Source organism: Plectropomus leopardus, chromosome 14, assembly GCF_008729295.1.
Source record: "Plectropomus leopardus isolate mb chromosome 14, YSFRI_Pleo_2.0, whole genome shotgun sequence".
In the NCBI taxonomy this organism is placed as follows: domain Eukaryota; kingdom Metazoa; phylum Chordata; class Actinopteri; order Perciformes; family Serranidae; genus Plectropomus; species Plectropomus leopardus.
Window position 1 is genome coordinate 23,457,431 of NC_056476.1, and position 24,612 is coordinate 23,482,042.

At 40.8% G+C, this 24,612-nt stretch overlaps 1 protein-coding gene across 1 annotated transcript; it reads right to left on the bottom strand.

Annotated features, from left to right (window-relative positions):
• Positions 1-3,945: 3,945 nt before the first annotated feature.
• Positions 3,946-23,605, bottom strand: wdr43 (WD repeat domain 43). The gene is made up of 18 exons (XM_042500920.1): positions 23,346-23,605; positions 22,303-22,437; positions 21,942-22,063; positions 18,599-18,719; positions 17,889-18,007; positions 17,653-17,755; positions 17,367-17,431; positions 16,736-16,895; positions 15,747-15,833; positions 15,449-15,574; positions 14,765-14,914; positions 14,327-14,413; positions 13,639-13,670; positions 13,370-13,433; positions 11,208-11,321; positions 8,798-8,867; positions 5,457-5,518; positions 3,946-5,036 (listed from the first exon to the last, which is right to left on the bottom strand). Exons 1-18 carry the CDS (start codon positions 23,550-23,552, stop codon positions 4,902-4,904), a joined length of 1,959 nt encoding a protein of 652 aa, XP_042356854.1. The 5' UTR covers positions 23,553-23,605; the 3' UTR covers positions 3,946-4,901.
• Positions 23,606-24,612: the final 1,007 nt, after the last annotated feature.

The following is a 24,612-nucleotide window of genomic DNA, read 5'->3' on the forward strand; positions in this document are numbered from 1 at the left end:
ATATTTTTATATTTTTAATTTACAAACTAGTTTTAGAAATTGTATTGTAGCAAATTTGATATTTTACACACTTTACACATAAACACATTATCCATATTAAAATTTAAATATTAACATATTAGTGCTAATTGTCAATTACTGTATTTCTTAGATTCATATTTTTACACACTTACATACTCAGCATACTATACATTGTTTTTAAATATTTTGATAAAAACAGCAAGACATGAACTATTAATGAGAACACCGCATGCTCTCTTTTTTCACAATTTCACTTCTTTATTATCTGTTGTTGATTTACTGAAATAACTGTGGCTCTCTGCGTTTGCTATAGTTGTTTGTTAGAAGTGAGAAGATCATCATTAACTGGCTGTGGCCATAGCTGTGGACCCCTGCCAGGGGAGTAAGAACTCCATGCTCCATCACCTCCATCATGGCTGACTCACTCAACTGTGTGCGCTCAGAGTGTAGAAAGCCTGGATGTGAGTTGCAGTGTAACTGCTGCACTTTCACATATTCTCTGTTGTGCTTATGACTGAAGATGGTTGCTATACAGCCCAGACTCTTTCAGGGAAGTACAGAGATCACCAGGTGAATGCATGATAGATAGTTGTCATATATTGTATGAAATGACCTGGGCCAAAGAGACCATTTGTTTGGCATTCGACACCTTCCGCTTGTCTTGTCAGCCTAAATCAAAAAGCGGTGCTGCATCACCAGAGAGCATCCTCTGATTCATAAATTCAGTCCATTTTCCAAATTAAATTCTGATATTGTATATGACCACTGGCAGGCAGGTACACTTACTAATAATAATGAGGTAAAATTTAGGAGCATACATGACCAGCAAAAACAAAGCCAACAACAACAACAACAAAGATTATTTCAAGGCACTAACTCTTTTTAATATTTTTCTCCCTCTGCACACATTAACCTTAACTTCACTCAACTGCAAACTTTTATTTCCTGTAAAACCTGTGTATGTAATTGTGGATGTTACTGTAAAAACCTGCCAATAATAAACCTTTTTTCACAGCAGACATTTTGATTTGTCACAGCAGGGAACTCAAAACGAGGAACTAACATAGCACTCATGATGGCTCTGCACCAAACACACAACACAATGAAATGCAGCAGTTATGTCCAGCTGTACTTTTCATGCTATTCAACATGTCAAAATGCCTCCTGTAAAAAATAATAGGTTAAAAAAACTCTCCATCTACAGTAGGTGTCAAATAAATCCTATCCTTAACTCCCAGATGTCTTTTTTAACTTTCTCGTCTAAGTCTTTTGTTCTAGAAACATTGAAAACTGACCCAATTTGGGAAATATCTGAATCAGGTCACGGATTCGCAAATTCTGGGATCGCAAGGTAATTGCCACCTTACTCTGCTTCTGATTGGCTTATCCTGACATTTTTACTTTAAACCTAACCGATCCCACTTCACTCGCCTAAACCTAACCAATCCAACCAACAAAGGCAACGAGTATTAGCCACTCACAGGCAGAGTAGGCAGGGTCAATCTTTTTCTATCCCAGTATTCTGAATTTGCTAACAGGCCTTTAGGTAGTCTTGGTTGCTTGTCTCAACCACCTCTTGGGAGTCAGTCCCGCATGATTTAGCCACATTTCGAAACACTTCCGTTATAGTGCCCTTTACAATGGCTCTATTGGTACCATTCACAACTTCTGACAATGGTAACATGAAATAACAATTTCAGTGTGTCAGGGTGGCTGAAGTAAAGCTCAGGAAAGCAACTGTTTGTTGCGCTTTATCTGAGGTAGGGCTAACCAGATGTACTTCTACCAAACTAACCGGTTAGTGTTTATCTTTGCATCTGTCCCCTCCGAAACCCCCAAAAAACAGTCTTTGAAAGCATTTCTGATAACAAGACTTGTGTCGCTTGAACGAGTGCCAAGTACTCCTTACTACAGGGTGCAATTTGCAGCGTTACTCAATATGGATGTAGTCAAACGTTCAGTGCCGCCCTTCCTATTTGATTTATTCAATGGCACCACCTGATGGCGGGCAACAATACTGCATTAGGTGCTAAATTAAGAATGCTTCACAATCACTCTAGTACATTTGTAATATAATAATTGCCTATGTATGAAAAATAAGGATGGAATTCCAATTTGACCTCTTGACTCTCTGGGTAAGGAGCAGAGCACAGCTCGACTTGCTGGAGGCCTCTTGGGAAATGCTGGATGGAGCTTGGCAGCTCACAGTCAATCACGGGCCCACAGACCACACTAGAGGGTATACTGGGGCTGGAGAGGTCGTCGTACCAGGTGCAGGGAAAGCTATGGCCCGCAGATCATGCTGAAGGCTTCACCGGGGCTTGAGAGGCAATCATAGCAGGTGTAGAGAGAGCAAGGGCCTGTGGAGCATGTTGGAGGCTCCACACAGGAGGACAGCCAACGGCGGGCACTTGGTTGTAGGCATGGACCTCGTAACCTCCTGCCCTTCTGGTTCTGGCTCTATCCCACAGCCCCTAATCAACCTTCAGTTGGGTTTACTGACCCAGGCTGTGCCCTTTTCCCCAGCCAGAGAACTAGAAGGAAGGCAATAGTGCAGCAGGGTTGTGCCCTTGGCGCAGACTATTGTCAAGTGTGCACATAACCCCTGGACTTGGCTCTTTGGACTTATCTTTTTTTCAGGGATTTCAAAGAGCAGGATTTGGCAAGAAAGGCAGTAAGTCCATAATAATGCATAAATGTAGCTTACATATTTTGCAGAGATCTACCATACTGCACCCCATGGTCCCCTGCCCCACTTCCCTATTAAACTACTTACCCACGAGGAGATCAGATAGCAGCCATCAAGACACATCCTTGTTTAGTGGCTGTAGCAACTAGAATTCAGCTTGTGCAAACCCAGACTCACCGCCGAATCAGCAAACTTTCTGTTGCCTTAGGTTAGGTCCAGTGTGGCACTGTGACCAGTCCTGGGTAAGTTCTGCCTGACTTTGAATTGCTAAAACAGATCCATTTCTGGAGGTACTGTCCGCGCTCCTCATGGCAAAGTAGTCTCATCGGCAGAGGGGGGATGCGGGGTGCACTCACTAGCACAGGTAGAGATTTTAACGCTGTAGGATCTTGCCAGTCAATGTGACATCAAGGCTTTCGTCAAATAGAAGTGAGTAGGAAGGGTGGCATTCAACATACATTGACTCGACCCATGTTAAGCACCGCCACAAATTGCACAATGCACTACGGTGCTTCTCAGCGACTGTGACAATACAGCCAAAGCTGTAGTGGGCTCGATATTGTTCCTCAAGGCATACACCTGCTGGTACTTGATCGTTTGGAAAATAGCATGGTTCATAGTGGGTGTTCTTCCTCCACCGGCCACAGGGGGAAACAATGAATCTTCTTGTAGTCTGAGAAAGCTAGAACAACATGACGGTACTGGATACTGCAATACAAAATAAATATATCCAGGATTAAGAGATTCTGCCACACCAGTTATGCTGTGATATCTAAAACCTTATAACATACCTAGCTACATTAGCCCTTTGTGAAAAGTACTGCAGAGCCACAAAATATTAGCTTCATGGCAATATTGATTTTTTTAAATCATTTTTTCCCCCAATCCAATTAAGAACCTTTGTTAAGTTTTTATTGGATTAGCCCAAAAATGCATTCTTTGGTAGTTTCTCAATTGATTTTTCAGAAAATAGACCATCTCACACAGTATATCAAAACCACTATTAAATGATAAATGAATTGGGAAACCTCATAGAGAATTGTATCCCTCTCATCCACTCACCATGTAAACACTTTAAACATGTGCATGACCTCAACAAGTTTCCCACAGGATATTGCTATGCCTGTAATGGGCACATTTTTAAAAAGCCTCAGTTTATTGGTCCCTTAGAGAGTCTCATTATTCAGCAAGGACTTCTCACCCGTGTGCCCCACTCCCATCAGACACAGCAAAAAAACTTTGAAAACCCATTTATTCACCTATTTGAGCAAAGTTCACATTTTCTTTTTTCTCAGTTGCCCCTGTGACTATGGGTTCAAGGCAGTGGACATCAGGGCATGCCCGGAAATTAAACACACAAAAAGAACAGTTAAAACAAGACGGCTGCAACAAATGTGGAAACAATTAAAAAAAAAAAAAAAAAAAACAGCATTCAAGAGACTTTACAGGAGTTCATTTAATCCCAAGCGTTTCTGGGGGATAGCTGTAGAGGGAAGAGCTCATACAAACACTTCACTGTACATAGAGATTTACATTGTGTGGGGACATGATGTATGGGCTTGGCTGGTAAGCCCGCCTCTGATCGAGCAGTATTCTGTACAAACAGTCGCGGGCTCTGCATCCCAACTCCACACCTGCACCGTGTCTGCACCTGTGGGCTCCTTTAAATAAAAGGTGCGTTCCAGATGGCCTACAGTGTTAGAATAAACCGATCACAGAGTGCTGTCTCATCTACTGTTAAGCTGCTCGTACATTATACTCTAATACTATTCATTACATAACATAAAAATTTGGAATGCAGATAGCTGTGTAGGCAAACTGGAACACCACCAAATGATCTTTGTAGTCATTTTAAATGCAAACTCATCAGGTTGTAGAGTTGGGATGCAGACTGACAGAAAGCAGAAGAGAACTTGCATCAATTTCATTTTGCTGAATGTTTTCCTCAAAATGCTGCCGCTGTTCCTCAGATGGGGAACAGACACGGGCCATGACATCACTGCCGTTGTGGCCGAGCTGAGTTGTGGCGAGGCGAGGGGGGCCGAGCTGCCCACATGTCGACACCATGTGTCCTTTGATTTTGTAAAACCATACTTTGTTCTGATAATAAAATCAAAAGCATGAAAAATAAAATGAAAGTATATATAACTCTTTCAGGTCCATTTTTGTAATGTATGATTGGCATTTGTTCTCACTCCTCTTCGCTCTCGTTTCCGTGATCCATGTCTTCCTCTCCGTTTGCTTTGGAATCTGTTCTGCTGTCGTCTGCTTGTTCCTCTTCGTCCTCATCCATCGCCTGCTCTGTAACCTCCTCCTCTTCCCAGTTCTAAGAAGGACCAAAAACATAACATCTCAGTAGGGGCTGGGCGATATGGCTATAAAATGATATTGCAATATTTTTAGGCTACATTGCGATACAAAATATATATCTAGATATTTTGAGATCCCAAAACTACTGTAGACTTACTAAATACAAAATAAATAAATGACCTTAAGTTAAATGAAGTAACTATATCTCATGTGGAACAAGCTGCGATACACCGAATATATTAGATATATCACCCGCCCTTATTCCCAGTGCCCAACTCAAAAACGGACAGCCTAATAAAATGTCTACAATTTGTAACACAGTGCAAACATTATTGTTTGGCCAGTTCTTCCAAACTGTTGCAGCAGCAGTTTTATAAACTACTTTGATCAGAGCACTTTTAGGATGTGTCTGACCGGCCACTTTCTCAGAACTTACATCAGAGTCTGCATCGTCAGGAAGAGCTTCATCACCAGAGGCCTCTTCTTCATCGGATGATTCTGTAAAGGGCACACAAAGCAAAACAAATCCATCAGTGCATACTGTAGAACTATTTTTACTACATTAAAGCTGGTACAACCCCTCCCACACGAGAACAGAAACAGAGTGAGGAAAAGGAAAAAGCCTTCTATGCTTTCATTTGTGTATAAATATCATGTGAGGCAGTAGATATTTGCATGTAAACACCATAGCAGGGCCATTTGGTTATGACAATACTGACTGTGTAGTGCACGAGAGAAGAATGCCAATTTGCTGAGGGTATTGGCCCCATTAGGTCAGCCACGCATCATCTGCTGCAAACAGGGACTTAAGTACAACTAAATATTCTATTGTATGTCATACCTGTAAATATGCTCATATGCTGTAGAACATAAAAATGAGGCAGAGGTAATTATCAAGAGCAGAAAGACTAAGAATTACATAGTTAAAGTGGATCATGTCATTTTTTGGTATTTCAAACCGCCTCAGGGAGGCGGACACTATGAATTTCTGGGTCACAATGAGAAATTCCATTACGCAGACTAACTAACATGAAAAGGGCAATTCGTGTTGGGAAACATGATTGGTTTGTAAAAGAGATGTACCATAACACAGTAAAGGATAAAACACTTTAAGTTAAACATATTATAGTTATTTTTGACATTTAAAAATCAATTCAATGCTCAACATCAGTTAGATTCAGGGACATAAAAAGAAGTGTTGCAGCATGTTGCAAAAAAGCTTTTTCTGGTACAACATGTACATTATTGTGTCTGGCAGCCTTACTATCTGCAACACCCCTGGGTGCCTACGGTTCATTTACAGAGGCCTAAATCTGATCCTGTGTTCTGAAAAGGGCTGTCGTGATAACCGCAGTATTGCAATACTGCACTTTTGACAAGTCAACCACATGGGGACGTCAAGCAACCGCCACGACTGCTATGTAAAGCTTTTTTTCTTTTTTTCCATCAGAGTGACGCAAATTTACACAGTTACAAATGCCAATGCCAGCAGCATGACGAGGCGCTGAGGGTCTATTCTGCTCCGAGTGCGGCACGTGTGCCGCATTTTTTCCTGGTTACAGAGAGTTGAAAAATATTTAAGTTTGGGTAAAATGCTGCAGCCGCTCATCACTGTCACTTTTTACACAGCTGTCCAAACACAAAGGAGGAGGGCTGGACAAATACCACAGAGCCCAACCGTCACATCGCTGGACAACACCAGCCATGGACAAATTAAATTAATGATGTAGAGAAATTCATACTCAACACACAAACGGTTCTGTCCTCTGTCTCTACATGCTTCAGTCTTCATTTTACTCAGAGCAGGAATTTTTTTCTTTTCTAAAATATTTTCAGAAGCATTTTAGTGTCCGGCTTAGCTGTAATAGCGAGAGTTTATTAATAGGAAGTGGGATCCACACTGTTTCCTGTGAGATCAGTTAAACTGAGCAGCGCTGATGGATTATAAACTCAGATTCGGTTTCTGCATTGCCTATCTCTCACCTCAGTTGTTTACAGAAACATGTTTTAGCTTACTGATCACTTACTGTCATACAAGGCTGCTACCAGCTGGCCTCCAATGTGTGAAACGGACAAGTCTGCATTGTGGCGTGCATCAGAGGGTGCATTTATTGCATCTGTTACACACTGCGACGCAGCGCATTCTATTAGTTGCAGGTTTTCTACCTGTTGAGCAAAAGCATCCTTTACTGTTTTCTTTGGTCATGTAGCACTAATACACAAGTATTTGCACACCTCTCTACTGCATTGACAGCCTAGTTTCATAAAAAGACAATTTTTCCAGCAGTGAAAGACTTCTTTAACCACTGCAGGGGAATTCTCTCAACCTGACTAATTCTGACTAACATTTCTGCAGCATCTCTTTGTGCCAGTTCATGCTACAGAATTCACAATTTGATAGTCTTCAAGAAATGCATTTGTGTCTGCATCCCCAGTGGTTTGGACCTACCAGTGTCCAGTGACGAGCTGCTGGCAGCGAGAGGTGTGGGTTAGGTGTGTGTGAGGACACCGAGAAGCAACGGTTCAACACAACAATGGCGGCTACTAAGTAGGTAAGATGCTGCAAGAAGCATCAGTTACATCAGAACTGGAGAGTATTTTTCATTGAAAGAAGAGAAAGGAATGACACTGAAGGCTTTTCTCGATGGAAAAGATGTTTTTGCTCCTCTCCCGACAGACTGCTCATCCAATCACCTGCCAAGTATTTTTTCACAATGCCTGGCCTTTTCCAAACAGCTTCCACTGACGGCTTCTCGGATGGTTCTTTGTAACAAACCATCTGGTGCTTCAGGTTACTACAGAACGGTTAATCAGTGTATAATTAAGCTAATTACCTATACGGACACAAAACAGTACAATTAGAGAGCGCAATTGTTTGCAACTGAAAACATCAATTAATCACACCCACTCTGAGTGTACGAGCCATCCACACAACCTGACCACACTGTGACTCTCTAACTGTCCTGTCACAACTCTGAGGCTTCCTGTCAGATTCCCATGTCAACCCATAATAAGCCCAGTGCACAGCAGCATCCACACAGGACTGTAACAACCTCCTGCTCATCAACTCTCTTTATGAACTTTTTTTCCCCTAAATGATCCTTCATATCCTGGACCACTGACAGGGGTATTGAAACTCAAAGCAGAGCTTAATTATTTCATGAAAGCCAATTTTCTACGTGGTTCAATAAAGCGTCTTATACAGTAAGGTAATGAGAAATGAGAGTGAACAGAGCAGGGCCTTGTTGTTCCGCTCAAAGGGGAGGATCTGAACGCTGCCGGTCAGGTTGCCAGGCAACAGGAGTCATGTTTGCGTGCGGTGCATCGCCAAGAGTGGCTGCATGATGGGCAACATTGGCTTCATAAATCTTAACTGATTCAGCCTGCATGGAGAGGCCTAAATGACTAAATTCGACAGGTTTATGAATGCCAGTCAAAATCATCAGAAAACAGTCTGTCAGGGGCGGTGACTTAAAGAGAGCATCAGTGTGACCTGTTGCTCCACAGTCGCTCCAGTCAATCACACATCTAAAATGTCAGAATGAGCTAGAGACCAAAACAAGATTATGTTTTTATTTCAGTCAGCTGCCACTCACGCTGCTTACCACACTCAATCATCACTGAGACCGATGCATTAACCAACGCTGTGATTCTGCATGAAATTCGATGGGCTTAAGAAACTGCTATGCCACCAAGGAAGAAGGTTTTAAAGAACAAGAGCAGCTGGGAAACAGACTGCACATAAAGAGGGACACGGCAAGAAGAACAAATACTTACCTTCCTCATACACCAGCTTAGCTGTGTGGTCAACATCTGTAACTGCCTTGCTGCTGTCACTTGTCGCCACCTAGTGGTGAAAGGGGAGATGGATATTTGAGATCCCGTGAAGGATCTGAACATTGTTGTTGCATTTTTAGTTCTTTTTGCACAAATCACTTTCTAACTCTTTAACTTGGCAACAGAAATGTTCCACCAGTGCCATCAATGGTATTTTTTGCTTATTATCATGTCATGTCTTGGAGTATCTTTGAATGCTTTACATCCCTAAAATCTGTTAACCTACGTTAAAAGATTATGTAAACCAATAAAACACAATAATTGATAAAAGTATTTAAAGAGTATCATTACAAAAACATTTTTTTTTATCAGACTCTACAAAATAAAAACACATATTGCATTTAGATGTTATTATTATTTCTTCACACTTCATAAGTTATTTCAACAATTTACATAATTTAGTTTTTGAGATTTGCTCATTTTTCTGAGCAGAGTGCAAAGCGCTCTGATGGATTTGTTTCTCTAGCACCATTGTGTGGTTTTGCACCACACGTGACGCAGCGCGATGACATCATTGGGATTGTACAACGTGATTACAGGAAAGACAGAAGCTTTAGCTTTCTGCTGCATGAAGACATTTTCAGCTATTATGCTTTTTCCCCCTTTATTTTAGATTGAAAGAGGATTATGCAAACAAGGAGCTCATTCTGGTGTAATTACGGCAAGATACCACATTTTCACTGCACGCAAGGTAAGGTAACATAGGGTGATGACAAAAAAATAAAAATGTTCAAGTTATTATGGTTCTACTTTTAGACCTATTTCAACAGGAACATGCAAACAACAATCTCCATCGGCAGCCCAGGAGATGTTCGTTTTGAAACGTTTTTTACTTGAATGCATCTTCACATAGAAAAACAACCATGTGAAACAATACGGAGACATGTTTAGTTTTTCAAAAGGACATCACCTTGAAACCTCACATTGCTGCATGTTGTGCTATTTAAATGCTCAGCAGCGAGACAAAAACTTGACTGGCCACGTGTCTACTCATCAGCCTCAGTCGTCAAAGCCCAGAGGCTCTCATCAGTCCTGCTGTTGCACACCTGATTCAATTCGGGACTCTATCATTTCATGACACCTTTATTTGATTACGTGTGTAAGAGCAGAAGTGGAGCAAAAGCACTGATGTCATTCCTTTGTGAAGGAGGGATAAATAAAGATCTTGTGAATCACTATCTGCCAGAGTTGCCTCCAGCGATGACTTCACTGATGCGAATGGCAATTTCCAAGATTTGTTGTCAGAATGACGCATCGCATTAAAAGGAACGCTGTGCTTTTATGCAGCAGGTTGGGGATTCTGAATTTGCACTCGGGCAATATACATCTGTGCCTGAATTCGCTATGTGGATGCGCAAAGCCGATCTGAACCTACGAGGAAGAGCGTCTGTTCACGAGCCGGCTCACTACCTTCTCCACAAGGTTAGAAGCTGTCAACTTTGCATTTGCAGAACTGATAATCGCCCCTGTAGGTCCTTGTCCTTGTAAAATCTGCAGAGGCATCTTTGTCTGAATTTATTGTGATGCTAATGTCAGACCAGGGACGTAGGTGAAAACCTGTTCAGAAGAATCTCTGTCCACTTTCATAAACAGATCACTCCATCTGAGGCGTAGCGGATTGAACTATCTCTGCAAGGTCACCAGTATAAACTTTGCATTGTTGGAACAGACAATTGCCCTTGTGGGACAGATGTGCCTGAGGACTGGTTTGGAAAACACAAATCGTAACTCAAAGTCGAAATAAATACCTGTAGAAATGTGTTCAGTTTTTCCTAGCTGAATTTAAATAAACCGTGTGCAGCTAGTCAAGAATTGGGGGGAAAAAAAAAAAAAAAACGTGCCGGAGATACTGTGTAAACTGTCATGTTTTTTAGTCATACATAATACATGGGACAAGGACCCTGTGGATTTTCCTCTCTGGATTCATAGTTGTTTGTATGTACGTATGCAAACACAAAATGATCTGCTCAATTTTCAAACCCCTCTCACGTTTGTCAGCATTTTCAGACTGAAATTTCTGGCAGCAGCAGAAGAGCACAGAGCTACTCACTGCACTCTGCACTGCGCTAGGTGAATGTATACTGAACATAACAAGAGAAAGACATTAATCTCAATCACTAGGTAGCAAAGATTGTTTTGATACGACAGTCCCTGATCTAAATGCCAGCACACAGCTGATGTTTTAGAAGAGTGTTTTGTACTTTCAAGGTGCTACTGGGAACTACATCATGACCAAGGAGGGAATCTAAGCAACCCCTGCCACCCAATCCCTACCTATAGCATCAAAGAGTCCGGTCATTGAAAAAACACTGAGGGGGAGAGACACTGTGCTTATTTGTGTACGTGGTACCTGTGTCATTAGGAGATACAGTTTCCCGTGCAGCTTTGTGAGCTTGTGGAACATCTTCACTCGGCTCTCAATCATGTGATAAAGCACTCCCAGCTGGGTAACCAGGTCTGGCAGCTGTTGGGAAACACAGATGGATCAGCTGGAGGTAAAAACATTTCCACAACAGAAAATACACAAATGAGACAGCACTCGATGATGAGCAGGTTTCCCTCTTTAACCATGGCTTTGTTTTCATGGAAACACAAGGTTAGACAGTAGACTTTACCTCACATTTGGAACTTTTTGCCTGATATCAGACAGAATAGTCAACTCATTTCACTCTCTTTCCACCTTCAGTTTGACATAGGACTGGGCAATATATCGACATGATATTGATATACAAGTCATTTGGCCGATAACCAGTACCAATGTATCCTTTTTTTTTTGTTAGACCCACCTAATCTGATCATCAAGTCTCTTCTGTAGCGGAATTAACATCATATTATGCATACTCTTATCATGATGGCCCACCAGCAGATGGAGAGATGTTTTTCAGTGTACCTAATATTCATTCATTTTGCAAACTAAGAAAAACACTTTTAGGGTTGATGTTTTGAACATGCCCACTTTGTCAATTAAATAAATCAACAGTTTGTGATATCAGTAGCAATTATTACTAATATATGAAGTACAATGACATGCTGATATTATTTTGCATCCCTCATTTTGTAAATTTTGTCTTTTCCTGGTTTTAAAGGTTATGTTATTTATTATGCAGTAAAGTGCAGTGAGTTTCTGAAAATCTCTTTGTATCAGTATTTTGTGAAAGCACTAATAGGCAACACCACAACATTGTCACACTGTTAATAGAAGTACTTGGCCAAAAATATTGTTATATTTTATTTTCTCCGTATATCCAGCCCTAGTCCGACACTGCCTCTGCCAATTTCCATTGGGGAGGGAGACACGATTAGAGACCAATGTATCCTTCTGAATCTGACATCAGGACATGTTCAAAACAAAGTATAAAGCTGAAATGTGTATTTAACCCTAGAGGGCTTTTATTTTGAATTACAGGTTCTAGGAACTGGCAGCGTTCATTAATCCACTGACTTTCGAGCACTTATTGTGATGGACCCACTGTTGTGGTCCAGGCAAAAAATGTATACATATACATGTTAAAAATACGGAATCAACACAATTACAAACAGCCACACAGCAGATGGGAGGTGCTTTCTCTCGAGCTGAACCCACTCATGAAGCTCTCCTCAACACACGGCCTTCACCCACAACTCCCCTCTTATCAGTGATGTAAGTTATGCGCAGCCATCGGCCACTATCTGATGCAAGTTCTATTGATATCCACAGTTTGTAAAATGTCCTATCGGCACTGACTATTCAGCCATGCAGAGAAGTTTGCCGACCTCTACTTGTAAACAGCTCAAGTCACCCTCTGCGCTCATTGGATCGATTTGTTTTCCACCGACAAATCAGTTGAGTCATGATGCCAGACTGTCAGCTCTGTGGAGTGGGGGATTCAAAGGTCTGGATCCAGAAAATAATACTCAGTCACAGACAATAGTTCATAAAAGGTTAAAGGGGAAATGTGCTGGTGACCAAACAGTTAAGTTTTTCTCTTGTTTAGATCAACTTGAACAACAAATGTTCCGTGTGTATGACCTTACAGGTCAGGGATATCTCACTTGAAAATCAAAATGTTAGCTGACTAACAGTGCCGTGGTAAAAGGTCACAGGGTGCCCAGAAATCAATAGATTTTCTCGTCTTTCCAGCATCAATGTAAATAGTACATGGCAGCTGGTAGCGGAGATATTTTGGTCGTAGTCACACAAACGCACAGACGGTCGGAGGCACTCGCATAATCTCTGCTGTGTGGCAGAGGCAATGGCTGTAGATCTAAATATGATTAAATATGAATGTCGACAAAGGGAGGAGATACGCACAGAAGGATGCCGTGTGTTTGTTTGTATGCTTGTGTTATTTAAACTGCCGTGTGCGGTGCTTAGGGGAATCACATTATGCACTGTTTAGACCGTGGAGAGCTTTAAGTGTGCGTCTGTGCAAAAAGCATTACAGTACAAGTCAAACAAGCACCAGCAAACTGGAGTCTGGTGGCTTCATGTCAGCAACGCAGGCAGAATGAGATGTTGGGTGGTGGACTCACCGATGCCAGGTATGATGTGTGGTGCATGAGTACAGCCTTGAGCCACCGCACCATTAAAACTGCCCTGTAGGGATGGAACAAATGAATATTCTGTCAAGTGGGAACCAGAACTGCATGACTGTATATATCAACATGATAGTGCTCATTGTTTTTATAACAGAATGTAGAAAGCATGAAAAATCAGTGCGTCTATTAGGGACTTTTATCTGACGTGTACAAATTACTGTCAACTGAAGCCAATGAGATGCATGCGTCAAGCTTCAACTTACGAAAAAGGGTGCCCTTGGAGCCTCTTTGTGATCTACAGGAAAGGAGATGAAGGGCTGATTAAAAACTGCAGTTAATCATTAGACAAAGTTAACACAACTTCACTTATAAATCCAGACAGTGGCAAAAGATCTGGGCAGCTTAATGCAGCTTAGAGAGGACAGATATCTTAAGATTAGACAAAACTAGAATTACTGCCTCGTGGTTGTATGCCTCTGGACCAGTCAAGTTTCACTTGCAGTCTAAACTGATGACACTTAATTACAGTCCTCAGCCAAACCTGGCTCCTGATAGGGTGCAGGGTGGCCATCCCAAGCCATTTTATAATTTGCGATAAAAACGTGGTTCACACTAAGAATTGTTTTTGTACTTTTAATATACATAAGGTGCATCCAAGATTAGTGTCACCAATTCAGTGTCCGACCAAATGTCTCCTCTTCAGTTTCTGAGTTATGAAGTTAAAGCAAAAGTGTTTTTGCAACGTAATGATGACACAGTGAAGCTGACCTTTGACTTTTAGATATATAATGTCAATGCTTCGTAAGCGTTTTTGAGATACCGCCTTCATAAGAATGAGACAGACTGACAACCCAAAAACATGATGCCTGTTGTGCTGAGGTATAAAAACTTTTAAAATATTACACATAGGAGCATGCAGTGGTTTGTGCACTGCACGGAAAATTCACCCACCTCTTCCACCAGAGGTAAAACAGCAGGGAGGGGTAACCGAGCAACTGTTTTCTTTATCACCATGTCTTTGCGAGTCTGAAGAACTTTCTGTTGGAGAGAAAGAGAAAAAGCTAAGTTAGGATTTGACAAATTTTAAGTAAAAGCTCGTGTTTACTCTGAGATCCAGGACATTCAGGTCTTGCTTAATTGTAAATGCTTCTACAAGTTTGAGGCTTCTGGAAGTCTAAACATTCAGACTGAAAGATGTCTTAGGGGGAACAAGAGTAAAATTTTCACACACAAATCAATTTAACTCTGCTGGTAAAACTAGTCTTTTTTAAACTTTGAATGGCAAATGAATCTTAGGGCAAAAAAAGCTAGGCTATTCACCTGGGTTTTTCATTTATCAAAACTGAAGGTTTTATTTCAGAGCTCAGACTCTGGAAAGAAAAAACTTACGTTTAGGATGTTGGCATCGTGGCTCTCCAGGCCCTGCACCAGCAGCACTGCAAAATTGTCTGTCTGTAAAGAGGCCTTCTCTTTAGGAGCCCCCTTCTCGCTGGAGACTGTAGACAGATCGATTTCACCGAGTCGCTCCGCTATCGACATCTACAGGAGAGCAGAGGTATTTTATGTTAACAGTAATCTGTTCACACATTAAATGCATCCATCTTGCACAGGTTTAACACTAACAACACATCACAGAGAACGAACCATAAAGCATGAAAAGCCAAACAGCAACATAACACTATGCTTTACGTGTTGTGTTCTCACACTTTAATAAGTCGGTTTTTATTCAGTGTGATCACATTTTGAAAAGGATTTTACACTGGACTTGAGGTTTTCTCAAGAAAATGAACTGTTTCTCAACAAAAACGACGGCAAAGAGGTCTCCAACTCTTGCAAAATAAAAGAAGTAAACTGATACAGCCATATATTGTCTCCAAACACGATGCTCTTTTGTCGTTCTTAACACATATCTATTAAGAACATCTACCTACTTATTATGACTGGTGTGTGACTAATCCTTGCACCGACATTGTGGTGCAAACATTTTGTGTTCATTGAGTAGTCTGAGCCAATAACCCAATCCTAGATGTAGTGAGCCACTATTTGGTGCGTCATCATTATCTGTGAACCCACCTCTTTGGTGTCTGTGTCTTTTTTCCTCTTCTCTGATCCCTGTGGGGTTCCCTTGATTGGGGCTTGGTGACCAGGTAGCCCTGGGACCAACACTTTGCTCTTGGTGTTGACAATAGGCGTTTTCACCTGGAAAACAAAAAAGAAATGTCAACTTTTTGATGTTCAGTCACAGCTATAGTTTTAATTTCTCTACAGTGCCAGTGGATTGGCAAATAAGAGCACATATAGTCTGGAGAACTTGCCGAGGCTGCATGTGTCGTGTTGCCTTATATTAGAGAAAGTAAGACTTGATTGTTACCTTGGTAACGGTGGTCTCCATGGAAAGGGATAAGCTGGTCTGAACATCCCGGGTCAAACAGATGTGTCTCTCTGCTGTGTTGATTTCCTGTACAGATAGGTGAAAGCATGGGAGGTAAATCAAGAGTTTGGCAAGCACAGTTTTTTCAAGGCTGACAGCATTATTTCTCTGAAGCTACAAAAGCTGATGGCTTTTAAATTTCTAAATTCACCAATGCAGACTAAAATCAAGAATTAGGATTGTACACTTGTTCGGGGCTACAAACTGAAAGTGCCAAAAACTTCATCCAACAGCTGACACAGACTATTATTATCCAATATGAGGAATACAAGTCACATCCTTATGTCTCCGATTTCCTGGAAAATGCAGGGTGATGTTTTTGTTCTGTTGCTAATAAAGTACAAGAACAAACACCAGGATAATCATGTCTTTAAAGAGGACATGGAGAAGAAGTGCCATCATATAAAGATACTTTCACACCGCCACATGGTAACTCACCACCTCCAGTCACTTCAGTGAGGGAGAGGCAGCAGAGGGGAAGCGGTTTCCAACGAGGTACAGATTTTGTTCTGGCTTTGGCCAATCAAGTAACGGATATGGAATCAGAAAGAAGATGGAGGAGCTGATAACGTTGGTGTCTGAATATGCAGAATTTTGGTGCTCGCAACTTATAAGGACTTGCAGAGGAAAAACTGGCCTCGGAGTAACATGTCCACCAAACTCTAATTAATTTCAGTGATTTCCATTGTCTTGTTACTGTATGCAGCTAAGAGCTACTTTGCACTTCTGCTAGTTTCACTAGAGCAGCTGCCTGTCATCCCCGCCAGCAGCCACTTTTAAAAAACCTTTTGGGGGAATGTTACTGCGCAGTGGTGTAAAAGCAGCTTAAGCTGTAAAAAAAAAAAAAAAACACCATGGCCGTCCAAGCAAATCTTCGGTGGTCTACTTCTCGTTCTTGTCAAGTCAAGTCATAATCCTAGTATCCTTACCACTTTCTCCATCACAGGTTGCAGATGATTGCCGTAGGCTAGCTGCACAGTCCGCGTATCAGCTCCAAGGGCAGCCGCTAGCAGTGGGATCGGCGCCGGAGAGTCCTTTGTGTCTGACATCTGCACCGTACACGAAGGTGACAACGGCTTCTTACAGGGCCTGCAGGGACACGTGTTTAGACGGGTAATAAAAAACTGAATAAAAAGAGTCAGATGAGATTTCCTATTGAAGACAAAAATTGAGAATTCCTGCAAAGAGGAGTGAATGTTCCTTTATCAGTGTCATCTGTTGGCAGTGTAATGTCCCCTAACAGCCATTAGGGGGCAAACACACCAAACATGAACAATCAAAATTGCTTTGGGCCTCCAAGGAGACGCATAAAAAATACATCTGTTTCAAGAATGCAATTAAAAGATGAGCTGTAACAGAGGAGCAGCCCAACAATTTCAGTTATGATGCTTGAGACTGGTTTAGTTATTTACATCAAACTTCAAAACAAAAGAGTGGACTACAAAAAGTTTCCTGAACAAGAGAGCATAATTGTTTTTCCCAAGTGCTCCAGTGTTTCATACAGTCACCTTACACTGCCATATGTTACCTGATACAGCACTTAGTGTTTTAAGGCCTTACCCATTTAAAAAGTGCTCAAAGAGATGCAGCTGCCCGTCCTTACACACCACCGCCAGCCTCACCGCCTGCGCAAATCAAATAACACACACAAACATTTGCATGAGGTAAACAGGTTACATAAAACAAGCAATATGTCAGTATAGCTCAAACATAATTACACCGCAGGGAGGAACATTTTAGCAGGGCTTGAAGCTAGTGCTTAAATCCCACTCTCTCTCAAAGAAATATACTCATTACACTCCCAATGTGCATTAAGACGTCTTAATTTAACATTAGGATATCTGACCTCTTCCTTGCTGCTGGACGTGACAAGATCGATGTGTTGTGGCTCATCCGTCAGAGTGAAGGACACCACTGAGTTCTTGTCCTTTCCGTCTTCTCGTACTTGCCTGCAGTGAGACAGTGTCATGTCAGTTCCGTGACGATAAACATGCAATCAAAGCCGGACATTTCAATTAATGTCCAACCACGCAGCACGACTAAAAGAGAAAAACGGCTTCTGGCTGTTATTTTTGCACTCACCAAACACTAAGCAGTCGATCATGTGCGGCACCAGACAGGAAATAAAGACCGTTGCTCTCAGGAGGTCGCAAGGTGGCAAAGCGCAGGGTCGTCACAGCCGTGGAGTGGCCTGTGAACTTCTGCAAAGGGAACAATGACAACAAGGAGCACAGTTGAATTAATTCAACTGGAAACGTAAGTTTGACTTGTTAATAACTTTTAGTAATGGGCGAAGGTTAATTATATCATTTTCATGATGTGTTAAATGTAATCTTGTAAAATGTAGTGTTTGGTGAGAAACTTGAATAAATACAGCTGTTCGCAGGGGAACCTTATTGATGTTTTCAAAGCAATATAAAATAGACATTTAAGAGGGAATTCTGGGATTTTATGTATAGTAAAAAGACTTTTAAAGCAGCTTTTTAAAAAAAATGCTTTTCTTGTGAAAGGTTATTTTAAAGGTTGTTTCACAAATGTGTACGATTGAACTTGTGCTCTTCAATTAAAACAGTTTAACAGTTTTTTTTTTTGTTTCCCCAACACAAAAGGGAAAATAAATAATGACAAAAATAAATAAATAAATAAATAACGACCAAAAAAAAACCCAAACATTTGTGTCAGTAGCAGCTATTGGCTAAATTGTTATTTTAAACAATGGTATCAGCCTAGAATTTTACAACTGGTGTGCCCCTTAAATCTTCATATATAAATGTCAATCAGCCGACACTCACCCTGTAAACCTCCTTGGTGTCCAAGTCCCACATCTTGATCACATGACCGGCTGAGAGCAGCAGTTTTCCATCAGGGCTCACACTCAAACTGGTCACTGCTGCCCGATCCGCCTTCCACTTACTGTGGAAATAAAGAGACAACTATTGGCAAATATGTTTATGCATTTAAGGGAAGCTTTTTCTTCTAACAGCATTTTTATGGGATTCCATTTCTTCCGTTGTTGACATTATAAAACAGGATCAGGAGCATCAAAAGAACCTGCTTTGTCCTCCATAGTCACATCCAAGAAGCACCTCCACTCCTGACTTTTTATTACGGCATTTTGCTCTTTTAGATTTGAGTGAGGAGCCTGAAACTTTACAGCTACAATCAACAGCTTGCTATTTACTATTGCACTCCAACTGATAGCGGTAAGAAACGTACAAAACACTCTGCAAAACCATTTTGTGGACCACAAATGGGCTTTAGTGAGCATCAAGTCAGGATTCATGGTGACATTACGACTCATGATTGTACCCGCCGACTGTGCCGCTACTAAATCACTGGAGAAAAGGCGTTTATGATGAAATACAGTGATACTAAATGCATGATGGTAAAGCCTTCAATGTTAAGGCTTGTTGGTGTATTTCAGTGTGTGAAAGTTAAGTTGTCAGCTCCTGGTGTCTGTGGCAGAGCTGTATTAGGCTGCATCCACATTCTGATCTCTCAAAGTGTGTTTTTTCTACATGAGGGGAAAGCTGAAACAAAGTAAGGAAAAGGGTAGTTAAGAGGTTACAACAGTTCCATATTTAAGAAAGCGACTTTTGAAAACATACACTCTTTTTAAGCCAGCTACAAGCACTTTTTTGTTTGAGAGGTGATGGTTTGACAGTATGAAAGTCGCTGAAAGTTCACAGCGATGATAACAAAAACTGATGGGAGCGCCAGGAGAAAAGTTGGTAGTTATTCATAGTTGAGACATCCTTTGTTTTTTGATCAAAACAGATATCGCTGTGAAAAAGAATAAGTTAACTCAATCAATAACTTATGGCACTCCATTCTGCAGAACTGACTTAATGAGAAATGTCTCCCAAAGCCAGTCTGTTCTTCTCTTTGAAGGATTTTCACCCACTGTCCCTTCCAGTACTTTAGAAACCCTGTGATGTTTTTCTCCTAAACATCAAACGGGTTTTGGACTTTTTAAAACAACTTTTATTAACACTGAACTTCTACTCAAGCAATCTCTGGAAGATTTGCTTATGTGCTAAGAAGTACTGTCTTGTTTGAGTACAAGCTTATTAGTATGCAGTCCTGTAACCATGTGTCACTAGCCCTTTCTACAGAGATCACACTATAGAGCCAGAACTGAATCCCGTATTTATACCTCCTTTGCATTTTCACACAGAACCACACCACGTCAGCATCATGCCGCTCCAGTGTGTGATCATTGCTCCACTGCAGTATCAAAAGAGGCATGATGGGCATGACATGTAACAACAGCGGCGGCCTCTAGTGTGCATGAATGTTAGCAACGCTTTCTAAACAATACCAATGGCATAACATGGCAATAATTATTGTTTATCTCGATCTCGTCCTCTGCTCCGAACAGCCGTTCTTCCTTTTTAAGTTACGCTAAAGCTATGTTTTAAATCTCCAGCAGTAGGTCGCATGTATAACATGTCATCAAAATCTCTCATCCTAGCCACCCACGATCCTTAATAATGTTACAACCTCTGAGGCAGCTTTAAGGTAAGACTACACCGTCCCCTCATTCTACATTTGTACCTTTTAAACAGAACGGCGAGGCAGCACAATAGTACAATATTCCTGCCCTCAACAGGCTGTGTGTGTATAAAGGGCTACAGAAAGGGTGTCAGTTTTTTGAGACATTTTTTTTTTTTAAACCTGGATGTGCTCAAAAAAAGCCATTTCCATTTGACAAATTTAATGATGAGGACACCTGCCAATCAGTGTGAAACAGGTATTTTGTAAAACATTCTCATAAATACGACAGAACCAAATTGTTACAAATTAGTGAGCTGCAGTTAAGCAGGAAGAAATAAAAACTCAGGGTTAAAATGGCTCACTATACCTCTAAGGTCTCTATTTATTGAAAGCTGCACTTGGATTTTATCTGTTGGTCCATGTTTGGGATGAACAGGGGTCTCACAAATACTGTTCTAAAGCTCTTGACAACAGCTCCAGACTAACATGCCTCCCTCCACAGTTATCTTACACACGTCTGTGACTGGTGAAGTTCAGTGTTTCTTCACTATTTTTTAATTAACTCCACTTGATTGAAGTGGAGTTCATTTTAAAAAAATGCCCAATATATCAAATTATGTTTCAGAATTGTGAAAAAAGTGTTCTCTGCTCTGAAATGCTGGGGACATGAGCACTGAACAAGCTCACATAAAGAACAAGCCGCAGTGCAGCTACAGACTCTCCTTAAACCAAGTCGGTACCGGCGTGTTTAGAAAGATTTTTTTCTCCACCCAGACTTTAACTGTACCATGCAGTGCACATGTGTGGATCTGCATTCATTATGTTTATCCACTCATTTATTCAGGTTGCTCCTTTGATTTGTCAACTGTCAGTACATGGCTCATAAGATGGGATGCATTAGGATCTGTCTGATTTCACACAGCCAGTTGATTGACAGATCAATCACATTGCACGTTTGCTATGCTGTTATTTAAAGCATGTTGTATTGCCGGGTAAAAAAAAAAAAAAAAAAAAAAAAGTTCTTTCAATTTAATCTGGCACTGTACTACAGACTGCAGCACTCTCTGGATGTGATTTTATTTCTCTCAATAAATCTAACAGCATCCTCTTTAGATTTTAAACTTTAACTTGATTTTTAACTTAAAATATACAACATAAAATAAAAATGTGACTCAAAATAGCAAATGTGCTTTAATTTAGTTGTGTCTGAACAGATCAGGAGAACACCTGCACCATTATTTTGTTATAAATATCTTCAAACCTTTCTAACATTCAACTAGGGTATACAGTATGATGGTAGTGTCAAACGGAGAAACAAATGTAAGTAGTTATTGTTCTCCTCTCTCTGATGTTGCTGACCAGATTTCAACTAGTCCTGTAACTTAACACTTGCCATCTTTCTCAATTTGGCTTCCTGTTCCACCAGTAGCTTCTGACCTCGAGTGCCGTGCAAAACACACCTCAATACAGACTCTCTGTTTCAGTTTCACAGAAAAAACTAAGCATCTGTATTTTTGACTGTATTAAATAACAAACAAACAAAAAAAACTTGCCCATGCTAAATACCCTGGTATTTTATAGTACTTTGATACTGCCCAAGTCTAAAACTATACCTTGTATAAAAAACTAGATACTGACCTTCTCGTCTTTCCCGTCTGCAGGTCCCACTCTATAATGTTTGTATCATCTGAGCCGCTGTATAATAAGCTGTCTTCAGGGTGCCACTGGACACAATTCACTCCTCCACTATGACCTCCATCCTGCAGAGACAGAAAATGATAGTTCAAAACTGGACATTAATGCAGAGCTAATGCTTGTCACACTGGCAAAAACAAATCATATTTACTCAAATTCTAGGTTCAAGATTCTCCACATGCCAGGGAATCCTTTTGGGATATATGACACAACTTTTCCCAGTCTGGAAAGTAGCATCTTATATCTAATTTCCCTTTTGTATGATGCAGGACACAAGCCAGAATGAGAGTATGTTACGACTCACCAGGGTACAATGCAGTGCTCCCTTTGCTGTGCTGTAAATGAGGACGCTGCCTGCGGCTGTGCCCATTGCCAAGAGGTCTGCTTTCTCCTCCACCTGCCCTGCTTCTGATTTCCTCTTCTTCCTCTGTGGCCCCTCCTGAAACACAAATCATATTCAAGTCATGTCTACCCAAACATTATGAGCTAAGTACAAGACTGGATGCACGGTTCATTTGAAGGCCATTTCTCTACTATCTTAATCACTAACCCAATGTCTTTATCACATGAAATTATATAAAGATACAAATCAAGTGATACAAAATAAGTTTGTTACAGTTTGACATTACACACCAACGCATTGACAGCTGATAAGAACAAATGTCTTTCTTATTTATTAACACCTCAAAAAAAAAAACGAATTTACTCAACTATTAAGTAATGTGAACTTATAATGTAAAATATGGTCACAAACACATGCCAGGCAACACTAAAATACATAGTTATGATTCAATGCTTAAAATGATTTCATTAACTTTAGAGATTTGTTTGAAACTGTGGTCAAACTGGCAGCAGATACACTGAGGTAAAACTTTTTGAACCGCTCCACCGAGAAGTGTCACGGTGGCACGCGCTTCTAACGCTTTGGTGGGCTAATGCTAAATTAAATAACACGTTTATTCGCTGTCCTAATAGTCCAAACGGAGTGGTAAATAATTAGTCGGATAAATGTAGCTGCTTTGTGTATAGTTTGGAGTTAGTTAACGCTGTAATAGCAAATTTAGACATTGTCCGTGTTTCTTGAACACCATGTGGGGCTAACATGTGCGTCCTGCGCAGCTGTTGGAAGCTAGCTAACTGCTAACGTGGCTAATTACCAAGTCCGTGTCGGATACATGAAAGCGCTGGCACACAGTCTAAGGTATGTAGCTTAATACACACTTTCGTTTGACAAAAGTGAGACTTTTGTGGTTTTATTATCTGCACTTGTACACGAGAGTCCCTCGCGCACAGCTTGCTCGGGCCTCACGAGCCTACTAAAGCTAATGCCAAAGCAGCTTCACGTACCTTGACTGTCCGGCATGGTCCCCAGGCTATGCAGATACAAGTGGCACTCAAATGGGCTGAAGGCACGTATTCTTGGTGAAGTGTTTTGCTATCTGTGTTCCAAATGCGCAGTCTGCCATCCTGGGCACACAGCGCTAAGTACTGTCGTGATTTTGGTGAAAAAACGCAGGGTAGCTGCAGCGAAGAGCTGCCACCATCGGCCGCCATTTCTGAGCCTCTGCTTGCGTCTGCGTGCGTGGTTTACACAAACCACGTGTGGAGCTCTGAGGACGTGCGCGTTAGCGACGTCAGCAGCATTGTCCTCCCATTGGCTGATGCGAGACAGCTATGGATGTATTGATAAAATCAAGCATCTTGTCAGTTCACAGTCAGGGTTTACTCATTACCCCTGAGGAATAGAAATCATAGTATGTACCCACAATGCTGAGTCTCGACTGGCATATCAAAGGGATACACTGTTGCATTAAAACTAATCTGGATCCTTTCAGGTTCATAAATAATGTTACTTGTTGCAGTCATAGTGTCCCTGCTATAAGAATTTAATGACCTTTATGATAAAGGTCACCCATTTCTTCCTCTCTGTCAGATGCAGATACAAACAAGCACACTGCAAGAAATTCCACTTTGGGAGAAATTTTGTGCCATTACTGTTTTATATATCCTTTGTACACTGTAACTGTTTTCATGGTGATGCTCTTGTCCATTTATATCTGTGTGTTATATGTTTTGAGTGTACAGACCGTGAAAACAAATTTCTTGTATAGAGGACAAGTTCATGTCTCACAGAACTCAATATTTACCATTTATGGCTGCTGTAAATATCGCATTTTATGTCACATAGTTTCAATAGAAATAACAAGACTGTCTAAAGAACTGATGCCATTATTCCAATGTGTTTTACAAGAAATAAATACTAAATAATACTATAAATAATAATACTATAAATAAACACTCTACAGGCATACACATCCCTTTGTTGGATGTCCACATTCCTACTTTTCAAAGACTTGCATCAACAACATACATATTATATGTACCCAAGGTGAAAACATTATTTTATCATGCACTGGTCAATTTTGAGATTAGATCTGTCGGGTGAAAAAAAGTTCAAACTACACATTAAAGTTTTATTTATGTTCTGGAAATTTATTCGGAAAAAAGTGCATATTTAATTAGATCTCATATTTGATAGAAAGACACAATTTCTATTTAAATATTGTGTGGTTTGCTTTCAACCTTGACATTTTTGCAGAGCCATAGCTACATT